At 44.0% G+C, this 23,600-nt stretch overlaps 1 protein-coding gene across 18 annotated transcripts in view; it reads right to left on the minus strand.

Annotated features, from left to right (window-relative positions):
* The window catches only part of arvcfb (ARVCF delta catenin family member b), a 208,692-nt gene that overhangs the window by 74,935 nt on the left and 110,157 nt on the right, over positions 1–23,600 (minus strand). For 9 of the 18 annotated variants that reach the window (XM_076731515.1, XM_076731504.1, XM_076731509.1 and 6 more), the window contains 2 exons: positions 4,705–4,863; positions 4,068–4,088 (listed from right to left, as the gene is read on the minus strand). In XM_076731515.1, coding sequence (XP_076587630.1) covers positions 4,068–4,088; positions 4,705–4,830 — 147 coding nt within the window. In that variant the 5' untranslated portion in view covers positions 4,831–4,863. The remainder of the gene's footprint in view (positions 1–4,067; positions 4,089–4,704; positions 4,864–23,600) is intronic. The other 9 variants (XM_076731516.1, XM_076731519.1, XM_076731520.1 and 6 more) reach the window with 1 other exon arrangement.

The raw sequence follows: 23,600 nt of genomic DNA on the forward strand, positions 1-23,600 counted from the left end.
GAAATCTTCACTGGCCTTGTTTCTTGATTACACCCTGACTGTGAGCTACATAACAAAGCCTATTTCAGGAACGCCAAGGTTCATTTCCATGTTCAAAGTAATTACTGAGTAATTTACGTTTGTTTCTGATGCCAGGCCGCCTTGGCTCCGCACAGTTAAAAATAAAGAGCTCATTTGCTTGATTCACATTAGCTAAAGCGTATGTATGACCTTAGAATAATAGGCTCACTTCAGTCCTCTTGATTCACAGAGGGAAGCCATGACACAACCCAAACTAGGCTATTCTGGTTTCGCTATCATGACCACAAGGGGACTACAGGGGTCAGAGCTGAATGTCATGGCGATTACATCGCTTTATTTTTTGACAGACTTTATTGATTTTCCTGAGAGACACGGCTTCACAAGGGAACCCCAGCCTTCCAGAAGGAGGATAATGTCAGCACGCTTTAAATGAATACCGAATACAGAACAATGTAATTCTATCACCTTTTATTTATCGTCATATTTTATCCTTTTCTATTCCGCCTGTCAGAGCTGAGGGAAGAGCTCGCCGAATGCTACAGCTTCCCAGCCTTGACATACCCAGCTGCCTTGTACTAACACAGCTTTTTAGGCAATTTGCAAGGGCTGCAAAGGGAGCCATCACATAGTTTTCAAACACTCTTTGATGTACGCTCAAGTTCACAAGGCGTTAAACCGTCACGCAAGGGGAAAAGGGGGGAGGTGAGGGACCTGCATTTCAAAAGGGGCGTCTGAAATATGCTGAAGCGGGGTAAACAGAGCTTAAAGAGAATTGCTAAAATGGTGGAGAGTGTGAGCATCTGCACATGTGAAATACTATACTAGAGATTTGAACGTGTGCGTCCATGCTTGGAAAGTCACAGTTGTGCTGATAAGTGTTTGAAAGAACCGTGGGGAGTTAGGAACAGGCCTTAACTGTTTACCAAACTGTTAAAAGTGGAGGGAACGGCAGCAGGCGTCAAACTGTCCACTTTACAGCACTGTAACAGGTTTCACAACCTCTGCGGCATTCGCTTTATTGAAAGCTTAAATGGACATGGTGGCTGGGGGTTAGTGGGGGAGGATGAGGTAGTAATTCAGATGTTTAAGAAGCCTGGGATGGTGAAGCCAGTGATTCATTTCCAGCCCGACTAAAGAGCATCTGCAAACATGACGGAAGTAGAAATTACTATGCTAGAAAGTCTAAGCAGCTAAATGTGGGCCTCTTTAAAACTTGTTCTTAGAGGAACAGGGAAGCAGGCCGGGGGGGTGGGGGGGGGCACAGCAAAAATCACACAGGGTTCGGCATCCTTTACTGGTCCTGTCTCCCACAGGGTGGGGGTCGAGACGGAGACCAGGGTTGGGGTCCAGGTGGCAGGTCTGGACTCTACTAACAAGCTGTCAGTCACCATCACTGGGTGGTATGTGCAGCGGGTGACGGTTTGGACCACTTTGGTCACCTAGAGTTGGAGGGATGGGTGGATGGAGCTCAGAACACTGCATTGGATTTCATTGGGGTGGGTATGGGATGTACACGCACACATGTACTGTGTTGCTTTAGCTCTACAATGCACATGGCTGCAAAATGATCCAGCCTCGCTCACTTTTAAGCTACATATAGGTGTATGGAATCTGACAGAGGATAGTGTGCGTTGCTCCCAGAACTATTTTTAAAAAGTTGCTTGCTTGCTGAAGTGGAGGCAGAGAGTGTCTGAAATAAAAGAAAGTAATGCAGTCTGAGCGGAGAAAGTGTCTGTTCTTTATTCTGTTCTATTCGACAGCGACACTTCATTTTTCACAGCTGTACCTGATAAACTATCTCCTACCTCCTCAAGGTGTGTGCAGGCCAGTGAAAGTGCTTTTATTTGTTTGTGGGGTCTGCCTCGACTCTCATTAGCTCGGAGGAAAGAGGAAGAATGCTGCTTTTATTGGCCCGCCTGAGCTCTTCCTCTTACATGGCTGGTGTTCCATTCAGACTGTCTGCCAGCAGGAAAAGAGGGCTGGACGCCGGCCAGGGGAAAGCATGGCAGGCTGGGACGGGAAGACAGACGTGGATCTAATTGAGCGCGTACGTGTGCTCAGACTCATGCATGCATTTGGGGTCCAGCCCAATTCACTTTGAGTGGAATTGATCGAAAACGTAAACAGAACCAGCAGTTAATCTGCTGTTGTGAGGCCATTCATAGCTGTTTTCCAACTGTGTATGAAAAACGTCCTGCATTAACTGAATTTGTCAGCTGAAACTTACCATGCGTGTACGACATGGCTGCAGTGTCTTTCCGCTGACGTTCTCTCATATACGGTAGCTCTGTTCTGTTCCTCTCGCGGTGTTCTAACTAGTAATATTGCTGATACCAAATCAGCTACAAACATGTTTACCACTGAAAAAAACTTTTTTGCCTGCAAATCAGGAAGACGGGAGAATCTTCTGTGTTTCATCTTCCAGCAGTGAGAAGTGGGGATAACCATCAAGGGAAAGGAGTGTGTTAGCATTAGACAGTATGGCAAGACTTTGGTTCAAAAGAACAGATAAGCGCATAAATAAAGCTGTGAGTTGCTACGAAATGAAGAGAGAGACAGAAATTGAGAGAGGGTGAAAAACAACACATGAAAGTGAGACAGAGAGACGAGATGCAGAGAGGATAAGAAGACAGAGGGAGAGTGAGGAAGACGAGTGGAGGGGTTTCTTTGAGTAAACTCTTGAATGGGTCTGGATCCATTAACCACCGCAGAGACGCTGGCTTCCAGAAGTTCACCCTCAACATTAATCTGCTTTTCTCCTGAAAGTGACTTCCACAAAACACCCGATCCCTCCTCCCAGCAGGCTGCAGGCCCTTTAAAGGAGCGTCCTTCCTCTTCCCTTCCTCAGCAGCAAAGCCCTTGATTAGTGTGATGTTCGTTGCACGTTTGTGTGTGTTACCCCTAAGAAGTTCTGTGTATGAAGGCATAAAATCATGTGAGTGTGAGTGAGTGTGTGTGGCCAATCCCCTCGCAGTAAACAAGCTGGAGGGCAATGGGCCCTCCCTGATGAGGGATTAGACCAGGCTTTTTAATTACAGTTTCACAGTCCCTAGAGAAGGAGCTCCACACAGCGCTCTCCACTCCTCTGGAAGCCTACAGCGGCAGCAGCAGCAGCCCACTGTAGCAACGTTTACGTCCGAATCCCTGGCAAAATCCTGCAATCTAAGCTCATCTTTGAGGGTATGGCTCAAAAGCAGAAAGGAAGCGCTTCCAAACCCCACCTCCCCCCTACAATGCCATAGATTCACAGGAATTTTTCAAATGGAAAGCTGGTGTGGGTCTGGTGGGAATTCTTCACCGAGCACAGACGGGGAGGAATTCAAATTGTCTTTGAAAACAGGATGAGCAGGCACACAATTGAAATTCTTCAAAATCCCAACCTGACACCAAGAGTTAAATATTCTGCTTCCCACAGCTGTAGACTGCTGATGCCACTTGAAATCATTTTTCAGCACTGGGGTCTTCAGAATGGTAGCAAATCACTTTGGGGAGCCGGCGTGCACAATGTATTGAAAATTGTCATTCACAGCATTCACAAATAAAATCCCAGCTAAAACATGGCCCCAGCTGGCAACAAGACAAACCAAAGTAAAATCTTTTTAAAAGGTTGAAGTTACAATTCCTGACACTGGGATTTAGGGCGAGTCCTCGGGATGTAAAGATTCCAATTTTCCATTAAGGACACTTTTTATCTCATATCACCACTCCTATCTATGGGGAGGTATAACCTGTCATTGATGCTGAGCAGTGGTATTTTGTACCTCGTCTAATGTCAATAAGGGATGCTGTAAGATTTAGAATTTATAAGAGAGAAATAAAGAGAGACAGAAGACCATGCAAAAGATATAATAAAGAGAGAGCGGGTCTTATCCCAGAAGGTGGAAGCAACAAGAAGTGAACTGAGAAGTACTTCAGAGTATAGACCGGAGTATTATTTGGCTTGTGATGAAGCAGACTGTGTTGCATACTGCTGCTGCAGTCTGTATGGGCACACATAAAATGGTGGCGCAGTGGGAAAAGCCATATTGGTATAAAGGTCCACTCACCTTCACGTTAGTTGATAAGCCCTTACAGAAAAACAACAGAAAACAGTAGAGGACAAATCAACAGAAGAGCTTTTCAGAAGCACAAGAGTAAGAGAACACAAGGGGAGTTTGGCTCATAATAACACAATAATCAAATAAGTAAAGCCATGAGAGGGAGATGGAACCACTTTGGGATGTAGGATTATGGGATTTAGAGTTCTTTAGGGTGGAAGTCTGGGAGTGGAGGTACAGTACTGCGCCTTTTGGGGGGGGTTTGTTTGTGTTTTTTGCAGCTTTGAGCTCAATGTGATCTCTTTACCACAACAATGCAACTGCTCTGAGGTGTCCTGCTCATGAGTGACAAGTACCAGGCTGAAGATCAGCTCTGTGCAGGAGATCAAATAAGGGTCACCAGCTTATCCTGTAGGTCACAGCTGACTTTCCGACTCACTTCATTTCAAAGTGCAATTTTTAAAAACCTGCATCAAACATCTTTATGATATGAACACTAATCAGCACCCTAAAACACTATGTTTTGGACACATATTTATGAACTCTTTCTGGTATGCACTTACTACATTTCCATCTCATTTTACAGAATCAGCACCACCCTCTGCCGATAGACTGTAATTCAGCTGAGTGCACTGTGGCGTCTTACCTTGGTTTCTGTGCGCCGTGTGGTGCCGTCATCAGAGGTGACCACCGAGACGTGGGAGGTGGGGGTGCCGGGGTCCTCCTCTATGGTGACCGTCTCCTCCACCACCTCCTGCGGCTCCTGCATCATAGCCAGGGATGTGGCGTTACTGGGGCTCTGCTCCTGCAAGACAGGGGACAAAGAGGAGTTAGGCAACGAGGAATTAACAGATAGATTTTATATTCAGCTGTCAGACGGCGTGGAGAAACACAGCACAACATCCAGGTAATCTTCCATTAGATATATGACAAGATGAAACTTTAATTGGCCCACTGCAACAACAAATTATATTAGAATCCAGCAGAGAAAAACAGAGCATAAATAAGAACACTGCAAATGAAGGGTATTAAATATAATGCCACCCACAATTTGCAATGCGACACTCGAGTATCAACTAGAAGGAAGGAAAGTGTGAAACACAGTACATGAATAATAATGTGGGTAAAATAAAAGCACTAAAATACACTGAGACAAGCAGATGAATGAAAGGTGTTTATGATGTAAAAATAAGCAAACGTGACGTGCAGTTATTTAAGAGTTATTTAGAAAATACACATTTTTTGTTGATTTATCAAAATAATCTATTACTACAATATCTACAGATGGCAAATACAGTATTATTTATTCTACATTTAAGTTAAATAAACAAATAAAAAGGCAAAAAGGGCCAAACAAAAGGTTATGGAAAGATTGTGGTTATGAATAGGCAATAAACTGGGGTTAAGGAAAGGGAAGTACAGTTCGTGTTAAGGCAGGGGAAAAACCATGGCTATGTTAAACAAGTCCAGTTCTCTGGAGTCATACATCTGTAAGCAAACACACTCGTGACAATGCCTATATAGTACACAAGAAAAACACTGAAAATATAGTTTGTCTTGTTTCTTTCTTGTCCTGACAGTCCATGATTTATTTGGCCCCGATGTTATATCCAAACACTGCAATGCAGGGTAGCTAGCAACTCCTCACCTCTTGAGACTTGAATTGAGTTAAAGCTTCTTTCAAGGCAAGCAAAAGCCTGGAGGACTGTTTTTGATTCATATTTCATTGGGAGGCCATGGATTTGAAGAAAAAGTGTCCATGGGCTAAGGGTGAAAGCGAGCATAGAGTCCCTCACACCCCACCTGACCCTGTGTGAATGCGTGAGAAGTATGTGCTTCCAGCTGCATTTCCCGCTGATGGAAAATGATATGAAGACAGTGGTCGGAGGGGCAACGTCCTGGTGTGGCCTGCCGCTGCGCATGAGTGTGACAAAATTACAGCTCTCGTGATGGAGAGGGGAAGGAAGGCATTTGAGGCAATCATTGATAACCAAAACAGCACGGAGCCAAGAGAGGGAGAGGAAATCGAAAGTAATGGAGAGGCCGGAGAGGGAGGGAGTTGGAGTAGGACGGTGTGGTGGAAACTGGAGTTTTTTCTTTTAAAGAGGAAAAAGAGGAAGCTGGGAGTTGCATATTTACTGACATACACTTTGTCCAGATAGCTGTAAATGACCCGAAGGACTTTTTCAGGGTGTTTATTTATTGTGTGCACATCCTGTTCCTGTAACTGCATCGGCAGAATGTCATTTTATTCATAAATGTGACAAAACACCAACCAATTTCCGTTCAAAATGCAGTTTTTTAACAAACTTTTTGACCCCTATTACTCTTAAACAAAACATAAAAGATCAAAGCTATGAAAAACAAAAAAAATCTCCTCAATTGCCCCCCCCCACCCCCACCCCCAATTATCTTGCAAATTCACCTTACGCAGAAAACAACTGAACCACGCAGACTGTTTATGTCTGACCAATTACACCAAGCTGGAGGGAGAGACTGAGTGAAGGCCAAGGAGAGAGCAAGAGGAAAAGTTTTAGTGTTGCTCTGCACTGTGTTTTGTTGAAACACTACAGGCGGCACTTTATGGAGGGAGACTGCTTGTTTTCTTCATGTCTTGGAAGGCACTAACAAGTGAACAGTTCTCCATTGATTGGCCAGCTCCTCTCTGGCTTCAAAGCCCCACATAGTCCTCATTGATCTCCAGTCTTTCTTGCTGATCAGTCAAAAGTTTGCACTTTTTCCACCGAGAATCTTTTTCTCCCCTATTCCCACAACACTCCAGACTCCCTGTTGGGATGTCAGCAGACCTGCACCCTTGTTTTGGGTGTATCCATAACCTCCTTTAGCAGCATAAAGCAAATGAAAACTTTCTTCATTTACCTGCTCCACTCTATCCGGTAGAGTCAATTAGTACTCTGAACTGAGCTGAGTTAGGTCATCATAGTTGGAGAAAGTTCTATTACTGGGGTTAATGACTGGGAAGGCTATCTGGTGCATAGAAAGAAACACATTTATTTACATACAACTATTACTGAGCTGAGGAAAAGACATTTTTTAAAACTGACCCCAGGCTACGCAGCATGGCTCTGCTGGGAAGGGCCTTCTAATGGTATGCAGAAAAGGTCAGTGCTGATTAGTTGCCTCCAATCAACATCCTTGTTCCGTTCAATTATAAATGTGAATTACACCCGGTGGCACTCGGTGCTGAAAACAATGGATACCTTATTTGCAAACTCTCTGGGTGTACAGTACTAATTTAAAAATGTATGATGTTTTTAATGCCACATGGAAGTGAATTAAAGATCAATTCAACAACCAGAGCAAGGCCTTGTTCAGACAAATTCAAGGTCTGTCGGAGTACACATGCTCTTTCCAGGGCCCTTGTCACTCTTTGGCTGCCCACTGCAGTTTGACAGGTAATCCAGTGACCTCGAAAACTGAACCACTGCACCCTTGCTCCACGCTGTCACATTGCTCATTCTCGCAATGAATTACACAGAAGAATTTCTTCTTGACGCCGTGTCTCTTTGTACACACTCCACAAAGAAACAACTGAACATTGTTAAAGAAAGACAATAGTTCATTAGGAAATTTAATTAAGATGATGAATTCATGTAATGCGTGTGCATGTGCATGGGTACCAACACGCATGTATGGCATCCTGACTAAGTAAGCACAATCACAGGGAACATTCCACCTCTTCAGCTCTCTGCTAATGGAATCTGGACAAATTAACCACATTCCTATGATGTTTCATTCCTTTGAAGGCTCATTGGGTGAACCCCGAGGAGACGCTGTCAAAACAGCAATATGTAATAAAAGCAGCACTGTCCTACAATATAAAACACACAGTGGACAGAGAGGAAGGATCCTTAGAGGCTCGCTGCCTTCTTGAGCTAAGCTTAATGCGGTGTCTCTCGTTCACTCGCCTCGCTCTCTCCCTCTCCTTTCTGCGAGCACTAAGGGAGAGAGTGGAGTTGAACTCGACATTACAGCCCCTAAATAAATGATTAAAAGCCGTCTGGCCGTGGGCTAGCACGGCTGTCTGCTGGTCCCGGGGGAAGACGAAGCTGATTCTGAGTTGAGGAGACTCAGGAAAGCATACCCTTTAGTCAAGGGCGGGAGAAGTGGAGCACAGTGAGTTAATGGCTGAGATGAATGATAAAGTGGCAGAAAGGTACAAGAGAGAATGTAGTAAGAGAGGGGGAGGAAGGTCAAGCACATGCAGATCTTTTGGAGGTGGTTAGCCAGTGAAACGATGGAAACCTCATTAAGGTTGGATGGGTGAGCTTATGATCCGATGGTTGCAGGCAAACATTCCAATTCAGCTGGATCAAAAAAAAAAAAAAAAACCCAAGGGAAATGCTTCTCACAGCTAAAAAGTACCTCAGGATTCCTTGAGAAGAACATCTCAATGCACCTGTTCCCTTGAACGACTACGGCTGCGTTGAACAGCATGCCGTGAAAATGTGAAAGTGTGTGTCGGCAAGAGTCAAACCAGGATAAAGAGGATAAAAACATGTTAAGAGCACCTGGAACAGAATACAAAAACCCGAGCTTTTATAAACCCAGGCAAGCCTATCTGGTAAGGATCAGCTTTATCCGGAGAAAAGAACACACCTTAGGGTTCCTGAGCCCAAGTAAATAACAAAGCGACAAGAATGTTTGCCTCCTTCGCTAGCCTAAAAAGCTCTGCCAAGAGCTGGACCTCACATCTGATGAGGAGAAAAGAGCTTGCGAGAGCTTTGCCAGTTAAATCACTTATGTGCAGCTAGTGGTAGCAAAGAAGCTGAGGCGTCAAACCAAGGTGGATTTGGCTCTGAAGAAGGCCCACAGATTTGTACAACCTGCTCTTTATTCAGTGTGGTGTGGTTGGCTTTAACTAGCAGCGTGAGGACCTCACCTTTCTGATCAGTGCCGAGACAGAGAAGACTATTATACTGGCTAACTCCTGGATGGATGAGGTTTGGAGTGTGCTTGTACTTAGTTTCGGATCACATTAAACTACATTAAAACACTGTGTTATCAGGCCAACGGTGGGAAGAGATTTCAGAACTCGCGCTCTTTCATAACTCAACAACACGATCAATGCCTCCAAAAAACAATACCCTTGAAAAGAGCCCTTGAGCAATCTCCCGTGGAGTATATTTCATTACAATAGATCATGCAGGGACATATGGCTCCTTTAGAGCGACTAATCTGAACCGTAATGGATTGCTGTGCCGTGAAAAAGAAAAGGAGGAGGAGGAGGGAGAGAATACAAAGACGGGAGATGAAGTGATACAGCGGTGTCAATTAGCAGCAGCCTGCTATCTGCCATCAATCCACACCCATTCATCATCTGCGTTCAATAAGCTGCTCAGTGTTGTCTGAGGATGGAGAGATAGAGTGAAATGATGGGAAAGGAGAGAGTGTACACAGATAAGGAGCCTTCCTTCTCCCAGGACAGACAACAAGAAAACAAGAGTTAAAGGAATGAGTCATCCCCAGAGTAGGGGTCCAATGTGTACAGTGCAAATAGTAATGTATTTTATTGATGCTGTAGTGGTAGTATTAGTACTATTATAGCAATGTGGAGGAAATATTCAGTATTAGGGCTCAATACTACTGACTGAAATGTGTCTGTAGCAGTGAGGACAGAAATATCTTCATCAGATTCTTAACGTTCGACTAAGTCAGGTAAACTTTCAAATTTTATATTTTATGGAAGCGAAGTTCTTGATTTGACTCGACACTCTGAGCAGGTCGGTGTGTTTCGTTAAATGACAAAAAAAGAGTGTGGCCGAGTGCATAAGACACATATATTACCACAAAGTCCCCGGTTCGATTCTGGAGGGGACCCTGATGGAGTTCCATGTCGTTTTCTGTCTACACTGTCACGATCTAACTCAGACAAAATTATATATTATACTTAAATGTTCCCAGGCTACCTTATTTTGGCATTGCTGCTAAAATGTTCATGAAGCCATAAGGGCTGGGTATCCTTTTTCTGCAGTACTTTTAAAACAATATCATATCCAAATTTCTGTATCAATACCAATATAATAGTTTTTTACAGCACCATATCTTGGGGAATATTAGCATGTTTTTCCGCAAAGCCCTTTTTTCATTGAACAAAAGAACAAAGTTCTCAAATGTTCTATGCTGTCTAATCCAAACAGTGTATTTCAGCTGCCAGTTCTCAGCTAATTCTTTTGCTGCCATGCCTGTCACTTGATGTGACTGCTGCCACCACGGCTGCTGTGTAGCATTGTTCAGGCTCACCATAAGGTCCCACCTGTATATTCTGAGTCAAAGATCCCGTTGGGAATCATACTAACTCCTCATTTCCTGTTTTGCTGAGTTTGGTATTTCTTTGTGGGAAGTTATAGGGTCAGAGGCTGGACACACTGTGCATATTTACATATTAATCCATTCCATTTGAGTTGGCTGACTGAAATTTAATAGAGTCTCACTAAGGAGACAGCTTGATCATAGAATGAACAAAATTCATCTGAGCTGTTGTTCAGAATCAGCATTTTACTGATTTTACAGCATCATTTTTACAGCATCCTGTATCTTCCACACAAGGCATTTCAGTCAGTACTGAAAACACACTGAGCCTCAATACTACTAAATACAGCGTAGTAATAATCAGGACCAGACTTTAGGTTGTAAATGTCACCCTTTACAATTGAGCATAAACTTTCAAACTGGTGGAGGAGTCAAAAGAGACATTGAGAGCTATAAAGCCAATCATTTACGAGAAATGATCCTTATAATCAGCGCCACATGTTTCTTGTTGTCAATTATTGCAGGTATTCATGAGGACAATTTCCCCTCTCACTCCTACACCACCTCTGTGAGCAGAAATTAGATATGTATGTCTCAGTCTGAGCGCTGTGGGAGGGAGCTTTGAGGTTGAGACAACAGAACCTGTCAGATCGCCACCTGGTCATGCATGCCGGCGCGATCAGAGTCACCCTCCTTCCTCGTGCACACACACACATACACAACATGCTCAGTCTTAGCCTGACCCCTGTGCAGTGACTAACAGGATTTCACTCCGGAGACATGCCAGCAATCATTACATGGCTCTTACACAATTAATCCTCAAGCAAAGATCGCCTGGCTAACCTTGGGTCGTCCAATTTCCCATCAGCCCCTTCTGTCTCTACCACCTGCCCTCTCGGCAGCTCTCCACAGCGAGGAATCACATGATGAAATTCAAACGAGAATGAGAGAAAAAGAGTGAGCGTGTGAGAGCACAGTGCACGAGGGTGACCCGTAAAAAAACAACTGTGAACCGTGGCCGTGTGATCCAAACGCTCAGCCAAAACAAGCCTTGTTTGTGGGATGAAACGGAGGCAGAAGGGAAGTCAAGTAGAGGAAGGGGAACTGGAGAGGCTGACAATGCGTGGCACCGGCCCAAAACTGCATGCTCTCCCAGGGTGAAAAAGGAGATGGGGGAGCATTCACTCATATCCAAGGCCAGCCGGGCAGGCCTCATCTCAGTTACCAACGGGCAGAGGCCCCAACCCTGTGGAATGATTAGAAGTCCAGCTGACATGGAGTTGGAGTCTGTGGTAGTGATCTTTGTGTATCTGTGTGCGTGCCTCAGTTTTAAAAATCTCTCTAGTCAACTGTTAAGGGGTAAAGCACAAGAGGGAGAAACAGGCACACAAATACACACAAATAACTGTAGGGGAGAGGGCCAAAGCCCTGATGATGCAGCTGGGAATGATGGGACCTTAATCTCTCCTTCTCTGGTGACTGATCCTGGGCCAAATCTGGGCTTCTCTCCCTCTCTCATCTCTTTCACGCTTGGCCTCCTGGTTTCAGACGCCTCCATCATTTCCCACCCCAGTCCTGTTTTTTTGTACCTCTTCCCTGAAGCCCCCGTCTACGCCCCCACTCCCCCATGCCACCCTCCATCGACGTGCCCTTTTGTTCCTTTGCACCACTGCCCAGACAAAACTTGGGTTAGCCAGGCCGCTTGACAGGCTCAGATCCTCAAAGACAGAGGCCACCTCCGAGCCTCACAACCAACCGCCCAGCCAAAAGAAATGTTAAAAAAGAAGCAGCTTTTCACACTGCTGCACTGACTACCTACCAAAAGATGGATAAGCCAACATTCGATGACACCTTTATCTCTGAAAAGGCTGATGTTCCCGTTCAAATTGGGAGGGAGATGTTTTGAAACCTTTGGTAATTTCTGACAGATGCTATCAATTATGCGCCGTACATACAAACACACTTGCACACGTGGAGTCACATACCACAAAGATTTCCTCGCAATTCAAGACCCGGAGTCAGATTAGGAGTCAAACATTCAGAAAGTCACTCTCGACATGGAATTCATGGGAGCACTCAGCAACTCGAGCAGCAGGAAGATAAATAAGTTGTGCAGATTTTCAGTAAGTAGCCGAAGGGACAGCGATGAGGAGGAGGATGATAAATAAAAAACAAAAGGAGGAGAAACCACATGGAGCCTGTAGAGTACAACTAAAACAATGAGCCTTGGAGAGAGGTCAGCGCTCATGGCCAGGGTTTGATTGTTTGGACAGCGGGTGCGGCTATGAGAGAGAGAGCGAGAGAAAAAGAAGAATTCAGCACTGTGGAGGCAGATTAGTGGTAGCTGGCCGCCGTCGACAGTTGGTGGGTGGTGGTGGGTTTGCTGTGATGGCGTAACTCTAGGTTCCTGGAGGATGGGTTGTTTGCAGCGCCCCTCCCCTCAGCCTCTGGATCACTGTCAGCATGGCTCTGTCAGAGGACTGGTGGTTGGAGGGGTTGGGGGGGGGATTGCAGAATGTGGAGGAGGCTGTGAGGCAGGCTTTGCCAGAAGCTCAGTTCATGTGAGGTCTACTGGAGATTTAGAGAGTTGGAAAGGGGACATATGTTCCACTTCCTGTCAGGCTACCAGTGCAATACTTATTGTCCCCCCAACACCCTTTCTCCAAAAACTGTCTGCATGTGCAGCCAGAGGGTCCCCCGTTTAACCGAAATTTACCCCCTCCTTCCATCTCTGGCTTTCTTTCTGTCTCTCTTGTGTAGAAAACAGTAAAGCCTGGGGAAGTTAGAACAGAGGACACTAACAGGCTTAGCAGGGTGCTCTTACTGTTTCAGGAAAGATACTAAATGACCTCCTCTGGGACTGCAGTGGTGGGGTGTGCAGGGGAGTCACTACAAGGGGAAAACAGGATGTCATCAACAGCTCTATTTCAAAGGACAAGATCTGAGTTCACAAACTGTTTTATGCCATGAACTCCAAAAAAGACCCTGTCAACTTGTTTGGCAAATTTGTGCATTTCATAATTTACTTCCAAACTGTATTAATGTCTACACTGTGTCAGGAGGTAGTGGAGGTGAGACTGAAACTAGTGACTGCAAGCTCTCTAAAGCACGCTCTAGCTGGACGTTTTGGAGCAAATCAGACTGCTCCTCATTTTGACAGGAAACCCCCTTCAAATCAACTTTCTGAGGGAGCCCTGGAGCCCTAAGGCACCTCCACCAGAGCCAGAACCCTGCTCTGAAGAACCCTCGCTGCACACATACAACACCTCGCAGAGCTAACGCAGTCCATCACAATAACTGTGACTGCTTTTCAAATTTGCACTGAGTCAAACGTGATTAACCCACCTCCGGGGATATTTTACGGCCTTGTGCCAACCGCCTGGTAAAGGATTAGGCTCATTTTGCGGGCAATGGCGTGGCGTCGGAGCCAGAGGCGGAGGACAAGCCACGAGAGCTGGCCGATGGAGAAATCCCGGCCAATTTACTGCTAACCTTCAACGGGTTGTGAGATAAGGTGTGGCTGGATGTATATGTGTCTCATAAAAGAGCCATTGTGCAGCTGGATAAATCTATCAGGAGGCTTGAGCTACGACCCGGTTACTTTATTTATTATGCTCTCACTGTCAGATGAAAAAAAATGTGATGTTACATCTACTGCTCAAAAGGCCTTGTGTAGTGAATATGTGTCTGCGTTCATGGGTCAGCAGGTGAGTAGGTGCAGACAGCACCATACGACTGGTCAGCGGAGCGCCCTCTAACTGTGAGCGCTCCCATCTGAACAAACAACGAAAGATATTTTTAAAGCAGATATAGTTACAGCACTGAGCTGTTTTTACCTCTTTTATGAACCTGTTGTTTATTCATCTCTAACTTATTTTGTTTCTCTGTGCTCCCTCTAAATCACTCTGCACCTATGTTTCACACAACACATCTGTTAGGGGTGTAGATAATACTTTTTGTCATCACTTCATCCGCAAGCACTTTTTAGATTAATAGTCTTCAAACTTTTTCCTTTTTTTTTTTTGCTCTTGTTTTGTTTTGTTTTGTTTTTGTCCGTTCAACAACCCAGAACCAAAAAATATGCAATTTTCCTGTTGAGAAGCAGGAACCTACAACCGTTGAAAATTGTTGTTGTCGATTAAGTGTTTCTGCATTAATATTAATGTTTTGACGCCATAAAAGCCATTATTATAATGACTGATGTTAACTTGATGAAGAAGAAAAGCCTTCCCTGCACCAGACAGTCGTTTACAGTGAGATAATGACAGAGGACTGGAGCAGTCCTCTACATAAACACAGTCCCTCAGACTCAGAGCAGTTTGGAGCCAGAGCTTAATGCTAAACACTACCACAGATCTGAAATCTGTGGGTCGACCAGAGTACACAGACACCATGACCTCCACAAAACTCCAAAACAAAGACAGAGCTCCCTCTCATCTCGCAGTGTCGGAAGTGAAAAACATTGAGTCTGAGTCACGCAAAGAACATTTAACAGCAATAAAGTCAAGTGAGAGGCAGAGAAAGGCAAGGCCACCATTTCTGCACCTAATCAATTTCACAGCTTCTGGAAGAGGTAAACAGGGCTAAATTGGATCTGAACAGGATCTGTACTGGTTTGCTGCAGATGACATTATGTCGCAGTTAAAATTCTTAATCAGAAATTAATAGCACCACAAAAAAAAACAACAGCTCATTTACAAGCTAATGGAAACAAGTCTACCTGATTTCCTCTGAATATTGAGTAGGGGATAAAAATGCAGAGAGACAATAGACAAGACCCTCGTTCTGATGCTGAGTGTGTGTGTGCGTGTGTGTTTGTTTGTGTGCATGCGTGTGCACGCGTGTGCATGCGCGAGGCTGAGCAAGCAAGAGAGTCTTTTAAGCTTACTTTCAAAGCTGCAAGCTGATCATGAATATTTAAAACTAGGCAGATATCTGAAATATAGTTTTGGTGCCATGCCTTTTTTCACATGCTAAATAAGCACTACATTTTGAGCAAGCGCCACGGTATAAAAATAAATGGCGTCTTTGAAGCTGTGGCTCCTTCACTATGAAGTGTGGTTTTCATCCCAAACATTTGCAGGATGAATTAAAAATATCAGAAAAACTGCATTTTGAATGATCAGGAGAGCGCTCCAGAGAGTATATATTATGAATGCGCCGTAAAGCCTTTTGGCTGGATCCAAACTGAAGAGGTGCCTGCTGCACTGCTGCATAAGAAGGATCGGTGAGTAGGTGGGTGTGGGTGGAGGCATTTTTTTTTTTTTTTTTTTCGGGTGGGGTACTTAGGATCTCACTGTCTAATAGAGTCATTCCTAAACTCTGAAGAGTTCCCCAAGGTGCTAGATTTGAAAGGGCGTCTCTTTCTTCCACTCAAGCGTTAGCACTTCTCAAATTTTATTTCTGTGTCATGCACTATTCATGCTCTGGGTCTGTGTTGTGTTGCTCTGCAGGTGGTTGGGAGGAAGAGGAGGATGCAGATGAAATATGGATTATCTCCTCTCAGTGTCTGGCTAAGCCCCACTTTGCTGGCACCGCTGCTTTTCAATGTAGCTCCCCTCCCACTCAGCCAGCCAGCTGCAGGCCTAGCATCTGGCTGCTAACCCCCCGCCCAGCCTTTAATCAACCAGACACACACACACACACACACACACACACACACACACACACACACACACACACAAACATCTCTATCCATCTCCCCCCTGATAAAACAACCCCCTCCTCCTGCATCAGCTGCTTCTGTTCAGTGCAACAGGAAATGCTGACTTCTGAAAATTTAGGAATCCAGTAAACAGGATCTTGACCCAAAATAGCCTTTAACTGGAAGACCAATGATGACAGCCCACAGACTCTAAACTGTCCTATTAAGAGATGGCTCAGGGCAGTTTGGATGACAGATACCATCCAAACACTAGTGAAGACATGACTCCCTACAGGAAGGAAATCTCAGCCCAACCCTTCAGAGCCCTCTGGGACATCAGCCTAATCCTAAACCCACACAGCTCTACAGAGTCTGGTACTTCTAGATATTACCTAGAACTACTCACACTATGGATTTACATTAGCAAATAATTCAGATTTTTTACATCTTGGCTGTTATTTTTTGCAGCTTTAGCCATCATTCATATTGGTAATAACAGCAGTGTACTCACCAAATTAGCTGCTTGGATCTGGGAATGTGTCAACGGTGCTAAAACGATGTTGGGCAGGAAATACAAGCAGACCATCCAACAGGCTTTAAACACCAAGCCTTCAAGTTAGGCAAACTTCTATGGGAAAGAAAATGAAGGCCAGCAGCAAAATGATTGCCCAGCTATCCATAAAAATCCTCTATGGCTTACAAACTAACTGTGTTTGCTTTAATAGTGCACACACACCGTTTTCCTGTGCAATGAGGGATTATTACCAACATTTCAGATGCACTAACTCTCAGTTTTACCTTCAAATGACAGGGTTTAGATGATATTGCTAATCGTTTGGCTTGTTTACATCCTCTCTGACTGTGTTTTAGACTGTCGTAATCGGTGTGTACTCTAGGATCTCAGCAATTACTTCGGTGAGAACAACAGAAATGATGGCCAAAGCTACAAAAATTACACATAATTTGTAAAAAAAAAAAAAAACTTAAATTATCCTTCAAGGTGCAACCAGCGTTAACATTTTCTCTCTCAAAAAACATTCTGCTGTCAAAGGGATCTACGGTAGATTAAGTAGAAAAGACAAGAAAATGTGGTTGAGCTCCGTATTCGAGCCATGAACTTGCATTATATAAGGGCTAAACATGAAGAGTGATCAAACATTTTTGTGTTACAAACCCTAATTTGATACATTCTGTGTCAGACCAAATTGCTGAAGTTTCAACACTGCCCATTAGGGGATGGCAGCTGTAAGTGAGTAATGAAAACGTTTAACTCTTGCTCATGTTGGTGCGGACCCCCTGAAACCTCCTTGAGGACCATCGGGGATCTCCAGACTTTCTAACAGATCCACAACATAACTATTTTAACCCAGGGGAACATGGCTAATCTGATAGCAATTATGAAGAGAACAACAGTCATCATTGCACCCTTCAGTGAGGGGTGCTTCATGCCAGTCCAGTAGCAGAAGAAGCGACTGCAGCAGCAGCTGATGGAGCCGCCGCGCCTCCCTGTCTACAGCTGTGATTATCAGGAACACTGAGGAGCTTGTGTGTTTTTGTCTCTGTCAGACAGAGGATGTCCGGTGAGCACCAGCCATCTGATTACCTACAATTCCGATGCCGTGCAGCCACTCCAAATCAGTTTAGCCTCATCCCCCTCTCTTAATTGACCAAAATATGGGTACTTTCCAGGGTCAGCAACCAAGGCTGTTTAGCAACCTTGATGAAACCTGAAACCAGGATACACTATGTTACTCACTGTGGTGTATTTGTGGTTGGAAACATTAGATTTATGTAAGAACTTGTTGTATGGGTACTTTGTGATTCAAATCATCTGCCAAAGTTCTTCCAAATGACACACTTCACCTAACATTTAGAGTGGATGAATATAGCAATATCTGACAAAAGTTGCTGTACATCAACTATACCAAGTCAGCTTGTAGTACCCACAGAGTGGGGATGTACAATGTCCTTAACTCTGGGTCCTTGTTTGTCTTATTGTAATGGTTAAGTGGTGTATTGCTGGCATAGCATCATGAACAAAGTGGGAGCTGGACAAATTGTACATTAACGGAAGGAAACACAGTGCTGGTCGTTTTCCTGCTGTCTGCCCACTGTGGAATCCAACCCCACCCTGGCAGGCTGAATTCATAAAAAAAAGAGGCTAACGGGTACAGCTCTGCTGAAGTTATACAACACTGGCATTCTCATTATTACAAATGTAGATGCTTTTTTATGCCTAGACTGGAAACAAGATAATCCATATTCTCAGCTGTCAATGAAAGTCAGTGATGTTCTGAAGGTGTACAGCAGTTTGCTACTGTTGCAGAAGCAATTAAACCAATGGTCCATGACCTTATAACACAAGAAAAGAATTTAGCCTCTAAACAAAACTGAATGTTCACAGAAAATCAGTGTACGTTTGGTTTAGTTAAGTTTATTTCATTCCAAATTCATGGAGTGCATAAAGAGAGGAAGCTGTTCAGAGCATGGTTTGCACAGTCCAGTACAGCCCTGACAAACATGTCAACTCTCCTGTGAGAAAGCAAACTTTAATGAGCACGCTCCTCAGACTTTCAGCGTATAGCCAAGGCAGAGGTTTAGCGAGGCCGCCCCACATCCGGAGGGTTACCTCGGCTATTACCTTTGCACGAGCTGGCAGGAGCCCCTTGGTGTGTGTGTGTACAGTAAATGTCTTGGGTGAGTGGAGGCCCATGCTCTGGCCCACACAGAGAGAGAGTGGGGTCCACTCAAGGGGGAGTGGGCCTCTGTCTGAAGGCTTAAAATAGAGTGAAGGGTGTGAGATGACTGCGGCCAGACCGACTGTGTGGAGAGCTTTTGTGGGGGGGTTGCTGCATTCAACAACTCTTACTGCTGTGCAATGAGTTCTGCAGCATGTAAGTGGAGCCCAAAAATAACTCACTACAATGTTGGATCCAGATCCAGATACATGTGCTGCGTGGACTCAAGTCCTTCAGGGTTAGAGGAAGACTGGCTGGAAATTCTTCAGCAAAAATCAGACAGTAGAACTTTCTAACAAAGCAAGAATCATGAAATTATTTAAGGTGCTAGGAGCTCCTCAAAGCAGGGCGAGGCAGCTTTCACTCCAGGTTTTACAGACCGAGACTCCTCAAGCGGTTCAGTAAAATCCCGCCACACTGGAATAATTTGCCCTGTAAGACATTGGTTTTTATGATTACCATAATAATCATAAAAACTTTCACTAGCTGCGGCCACAGAGGAGCGTCCTTCATATCAGAGGTGGACCAGGCTGACTGGCCAATATCTCATTTTTAATCAAAGTCTAAATATACTGGCTAACACACTAATGTTCTCTCTCACAAGATATTTCTGTCAGCAGCAGCCAAACACACCCCACCGTGCACCCGAGCACGCACGCACACACACACACACACACACACACACACCACTGTCACAGTACTTTTATTTGTGAGTAAAAAAAAAAAAAAAATTACTGGACAGTGACAGCCTTTTCCAATAATCCTCCTGGAGAAAGAGCTGTAAGAAGGCAGCTTTGGCAATAGAAAAGTAGGCACACAATCGAAAGCAAATCTTTCTCTGGGAAAACGGAATATAACCACAGGGCTTTTTGTCAGCTTTACACTGCGAGAAAAGAGGCAGATATGCAAGTTTCTCAAAAGGTCCTAGTCAGCTTTTCACAAGCGACTGCAGAGGTTACAAAAGCACTGCGTAGGGAACAGACTTGGAGGGCTGGACCGACACCAACAGCATTAACTACAATACATGCTAACATCCTGTGCTTTTGTGGCCTGAACACTGTCCTCTTCCTTTATGCCTCAGCAGGAATGTGAACTTCACGCACAACGGTGGTCTGTGACACATTGTACACGGTGCAGGAAACAACACTGCCCACGGACATATTGAGTCCTTTATGTGACGTTCATATATCAATACATAATGAGCATGAAAAACTGTCCCTGAGATAAGTTACACAGATAAATGGCTGTCCTTTTTTAAAGAAATCAGTGTTTAACTGCCAATAGACATTTTCCTGCTTGCAAACGATTGAGGATGTGCCTGCAGCAAGGGGATAAACACTTCGTTGCTGTTATGTCATGATAGCTTACATACGGTTAGTGTTGTGAAGTTCACACTTCACAAGAGCTACAGCTCAAACTTTAGTTCACACACATTAAAATCAACGAGTTCACGTTCAGTTCAAGTCCAAGTCCACAGTCCCAAAGAAATGAACTTATTTACATATATTTCTTTAAATGAGCTGTAAAGGCTGGGGGATGATGGAAGGGATTGTAACTAAGTACATTTACTCAAGAACTGTACACAAGTACAAATTCAAGGGACTTGTAGTTTGCTTTTCACTCAGATTACATTTGTTTCAGATTCTTCCTGTCAATGTATCTCCTACTTATCTGATAATCCAAAGGATGAAGTGTTTATGGGTTGAGAAATGGGTTCTCTTGCTTCTGCTCTGTGGTTGTCACAGGACAGCGACGCTACAAACATATGGTGACCTTATAGAATATGACACATTACTGTAGATTAAACTGTGCAACAGATTGTGAAGCAGTTCAAATTAGCTCAATCATAAGCAGCAGTGAAATGCAACATACACATGAAGCAGTAACATTAATCCAAGACAGTCAGCATTCTACTGCACAGTTTTACTTTGATTACTCGAAGTCCATTTTGCTGATAAAACCCAGATACTTTTACTGAAGTTAGGCTTTGAATACATTACTTTTACTTGTAGTGTAGTATTTTCACAGCCTGGTCTTGTACTTAAGTACAATGAATACTGAATACTACTTGTGCTACTGGTTGAGAACTGAGGGTAACCATTCATTTACAAACTGCTGTGAGTGTGACTTGGGTATAGGAACACTGCGGCTGTTGGCTCGTGATGTGAGCCTGTTAATGATTTCTTGTGATCATCATTCACTCGCAGATATTTTCCAAGACTGGTCGGATGCTTCGATGTGTTGTTTCAAATTCGTTGCTGATGTTCGAACTTATTTTTTCAGACCCGGCGGGCACAACTTGTATAAAAACGGGATTTTTTTTTTTTTCAGTTAGAATCTATACTGCTTCGCTCACGAAACTGCATCAAATATTCATTCTAATCATGCCATCATGCTGGGCGCTGTAAAACACAGCGTGTGAGCTGCTCGCGCTCATGTTCATTAGCTGCAAACTGATACGTTTAATTCACAGTTCACCAAAAATGTGAGCATGCTGAAAGTGCTGTACACCAGTAAAATGGTAAAGAGAGGTAAAACTCTATGTTTAACTTATCCTCAGGCTTCCAAAACACACAGTTAGCTTTTGCAGGTAATGAGAACTGAATCTCATATAGTGTGTCCCAAATCATCAACAGGCTGCATGAGTTTGAAGCTCAGAAGCCTCACACAAGAAGCATTAGCATCAAAAAAAAAGAAATTCTTTCTGTATGCCTGCTGCGCAGGTTTACAGCACAGATGCCCCCTCATTCTGCACATTACCTTTAGAATTAATGTTAGCCAGGCTCACTAATATATACTATGACAAACCTTACTAGTTTTTATGGAAAACAGTTTATCTTATTAAAATGTGCTATTTGTGCAGTTTATGGCACAAAAACAACTCGTGTTTCTTTTCTCTCACTGAAATCCATCTATATGATGATGGCTCAGCTGGTTTCTACCCTGCCGCGAACAAAATATTCAAGCAACAGTGAATTCTTGTCTTGGGTTTAAAAAAAACCTGCACTGGTCAAGCCCAATCTTTCAAGTTTTCAAATATATATTCTGACATGACATAGAGCCAATTTCTTTAAAAGTCAGTTCTCGTCCAAACCATTCATAGCCAAATGAGTAACAGAGTTTGTCATCAAAGCCAGCAGGCAGTGTTTTTGCAGCATTTATGTGCACTGGCTCAACACCTGACTTCTCTGGTCTGCATCAGACCAGCCATGCAGGCGGTTCCTTAATGAGAGCGGGTTTGTGCTTGACAGCAGGGTTTGGAACATGCAGAGAGTGGGAAGCAACCTTGACACTAAAAGGGACTCACACCTCTCCCTTACCTGAGACATCCCCAGATTTCATTGCAATTACTCTGAGCATCTGCACACTATCCAGGCTGAGCACTGTGGAGCATCGCCCTGTGAGTGGCACAGAGCTGGCCCAGTGCCTTTGCCTTCGCAATTCCAGCAAATAAATAAGATATGCAACAATTGTTTCACTTCTAATTCAGGACTCCGGATGCACCCTCATTTCATTAGGCTAAAATTCTGACTGAAACAAAGAGAGACAAGACAAGGCCATAAGCATTGCGTGCCAGAGAGTGGTTAGATAGATAGCAGGCAACCACCATTCAATAACAAAATGAACACTCAATCTTATTTTGGATCCCTGCAAGCTTTGGAGTTGTGTTTTTCTCTTCAATCGGAGCAGATTTTTATCTAACCACTAAACTGCTGTGAACAGATCGACTGCTTGCTGGAATGCCCCAGTCATGGTGAATATTTCATATGAAACCTATTGTTGTCTAGCCACTGGGGCCTCAGCAAATGGCCCGATGAGGGAGAAAACACTGGAGTAGATTCCACAGACCAAAGCCCATTAGTCCACTGGCCTCAGGAAGGAACTAAGCAATATCTCAGAATGATGAAAGCAACTTTTTCAGGCCAGTGATACAGTGAACAAAGATTGAAGAACGATGATATCTGAAGACCTCTGCTAATCCTGCGGAATGTACCAGACAGAGAACAGCCAGCTCCAGATTATGATTCAAGGGCGCAAAGAGAAACTGGCTGCAACTCCACCGCAAATGATTCTCCACACACTGGAAAAGAAAACGATGACTCTCACTGTTTACACATAACTTACTTTGTCATGTAATAAGAAGCTAACAGACCCCCACCCTAAAAGCCTCAAAAACATAACCCTGTGAAAGATTTCTTCCAGATTCGATGCCCACGAGTGACGCTGTATCATCTAAACTGCAGTCATCTGTGTTGATTCCAGGCTAACCCTAACCCACAAACGGAAGTCATATCTGACTGCTCCATGGGAAAGCAACATTGCAATGTTTTTTTCCAAACAGAACAAATACATCACCAACTATGGTGCAAATTGTAATATGCAAATTGCAACACTGAAACAGAAAGTTAAATGCAGGAAATAAAAAGTGAAACCAATTGTGCAGTAGATGTCAAAAAAATCCACTGGGATTTCAAACTAAACACATTACGCAATCAACATGTCATCTTGAAAATGACAAGTAATGCAATGCATCGTTCTGATTCATTCCATCCATCTTAAAACCTCCAAACAGTCACCAGCCGGGAAAAGAAAAGCCAAACTAAAGATGAGGACATCAGTTGGTCTGGGAAGCAGACAGCCTTGAATCACCAGCAGTAATTCAGCGAGTCAGTGAAGGGCTTCAGAACAATGTCCCAGCCTCACACCACAGAAACGGAAACAGGGCAATGGCATCTGCCACAAAACTTCTTTGTTACAGCAGAGGAGACATCTTATCAGACCACAAATCAGAAACCCTACCAGCACTGCCCCTGTCCTCATCTGCCTATGCTGGAATCAGGGTCCATGCAAGGAACAAATGGCACATTTTTCTCTTGTCAGTTTCTG

Source organism: Chaetodon auriga, chromosome 5 (genome assembly GCF_051107435.1).
Source record: "Chaetodon auriga isolate fChaAug3 chromosome 5, fChaAug3.hap1, whole genome shotgun sequence".
Taxonomy (NCBI): domain Eukaryota; kingdom Metazoa; phylum Chordata; class Actinopteri; order Chaetodontiformes; family Chaetodontidae; genus Chaetodon; species Chaetodon auriga.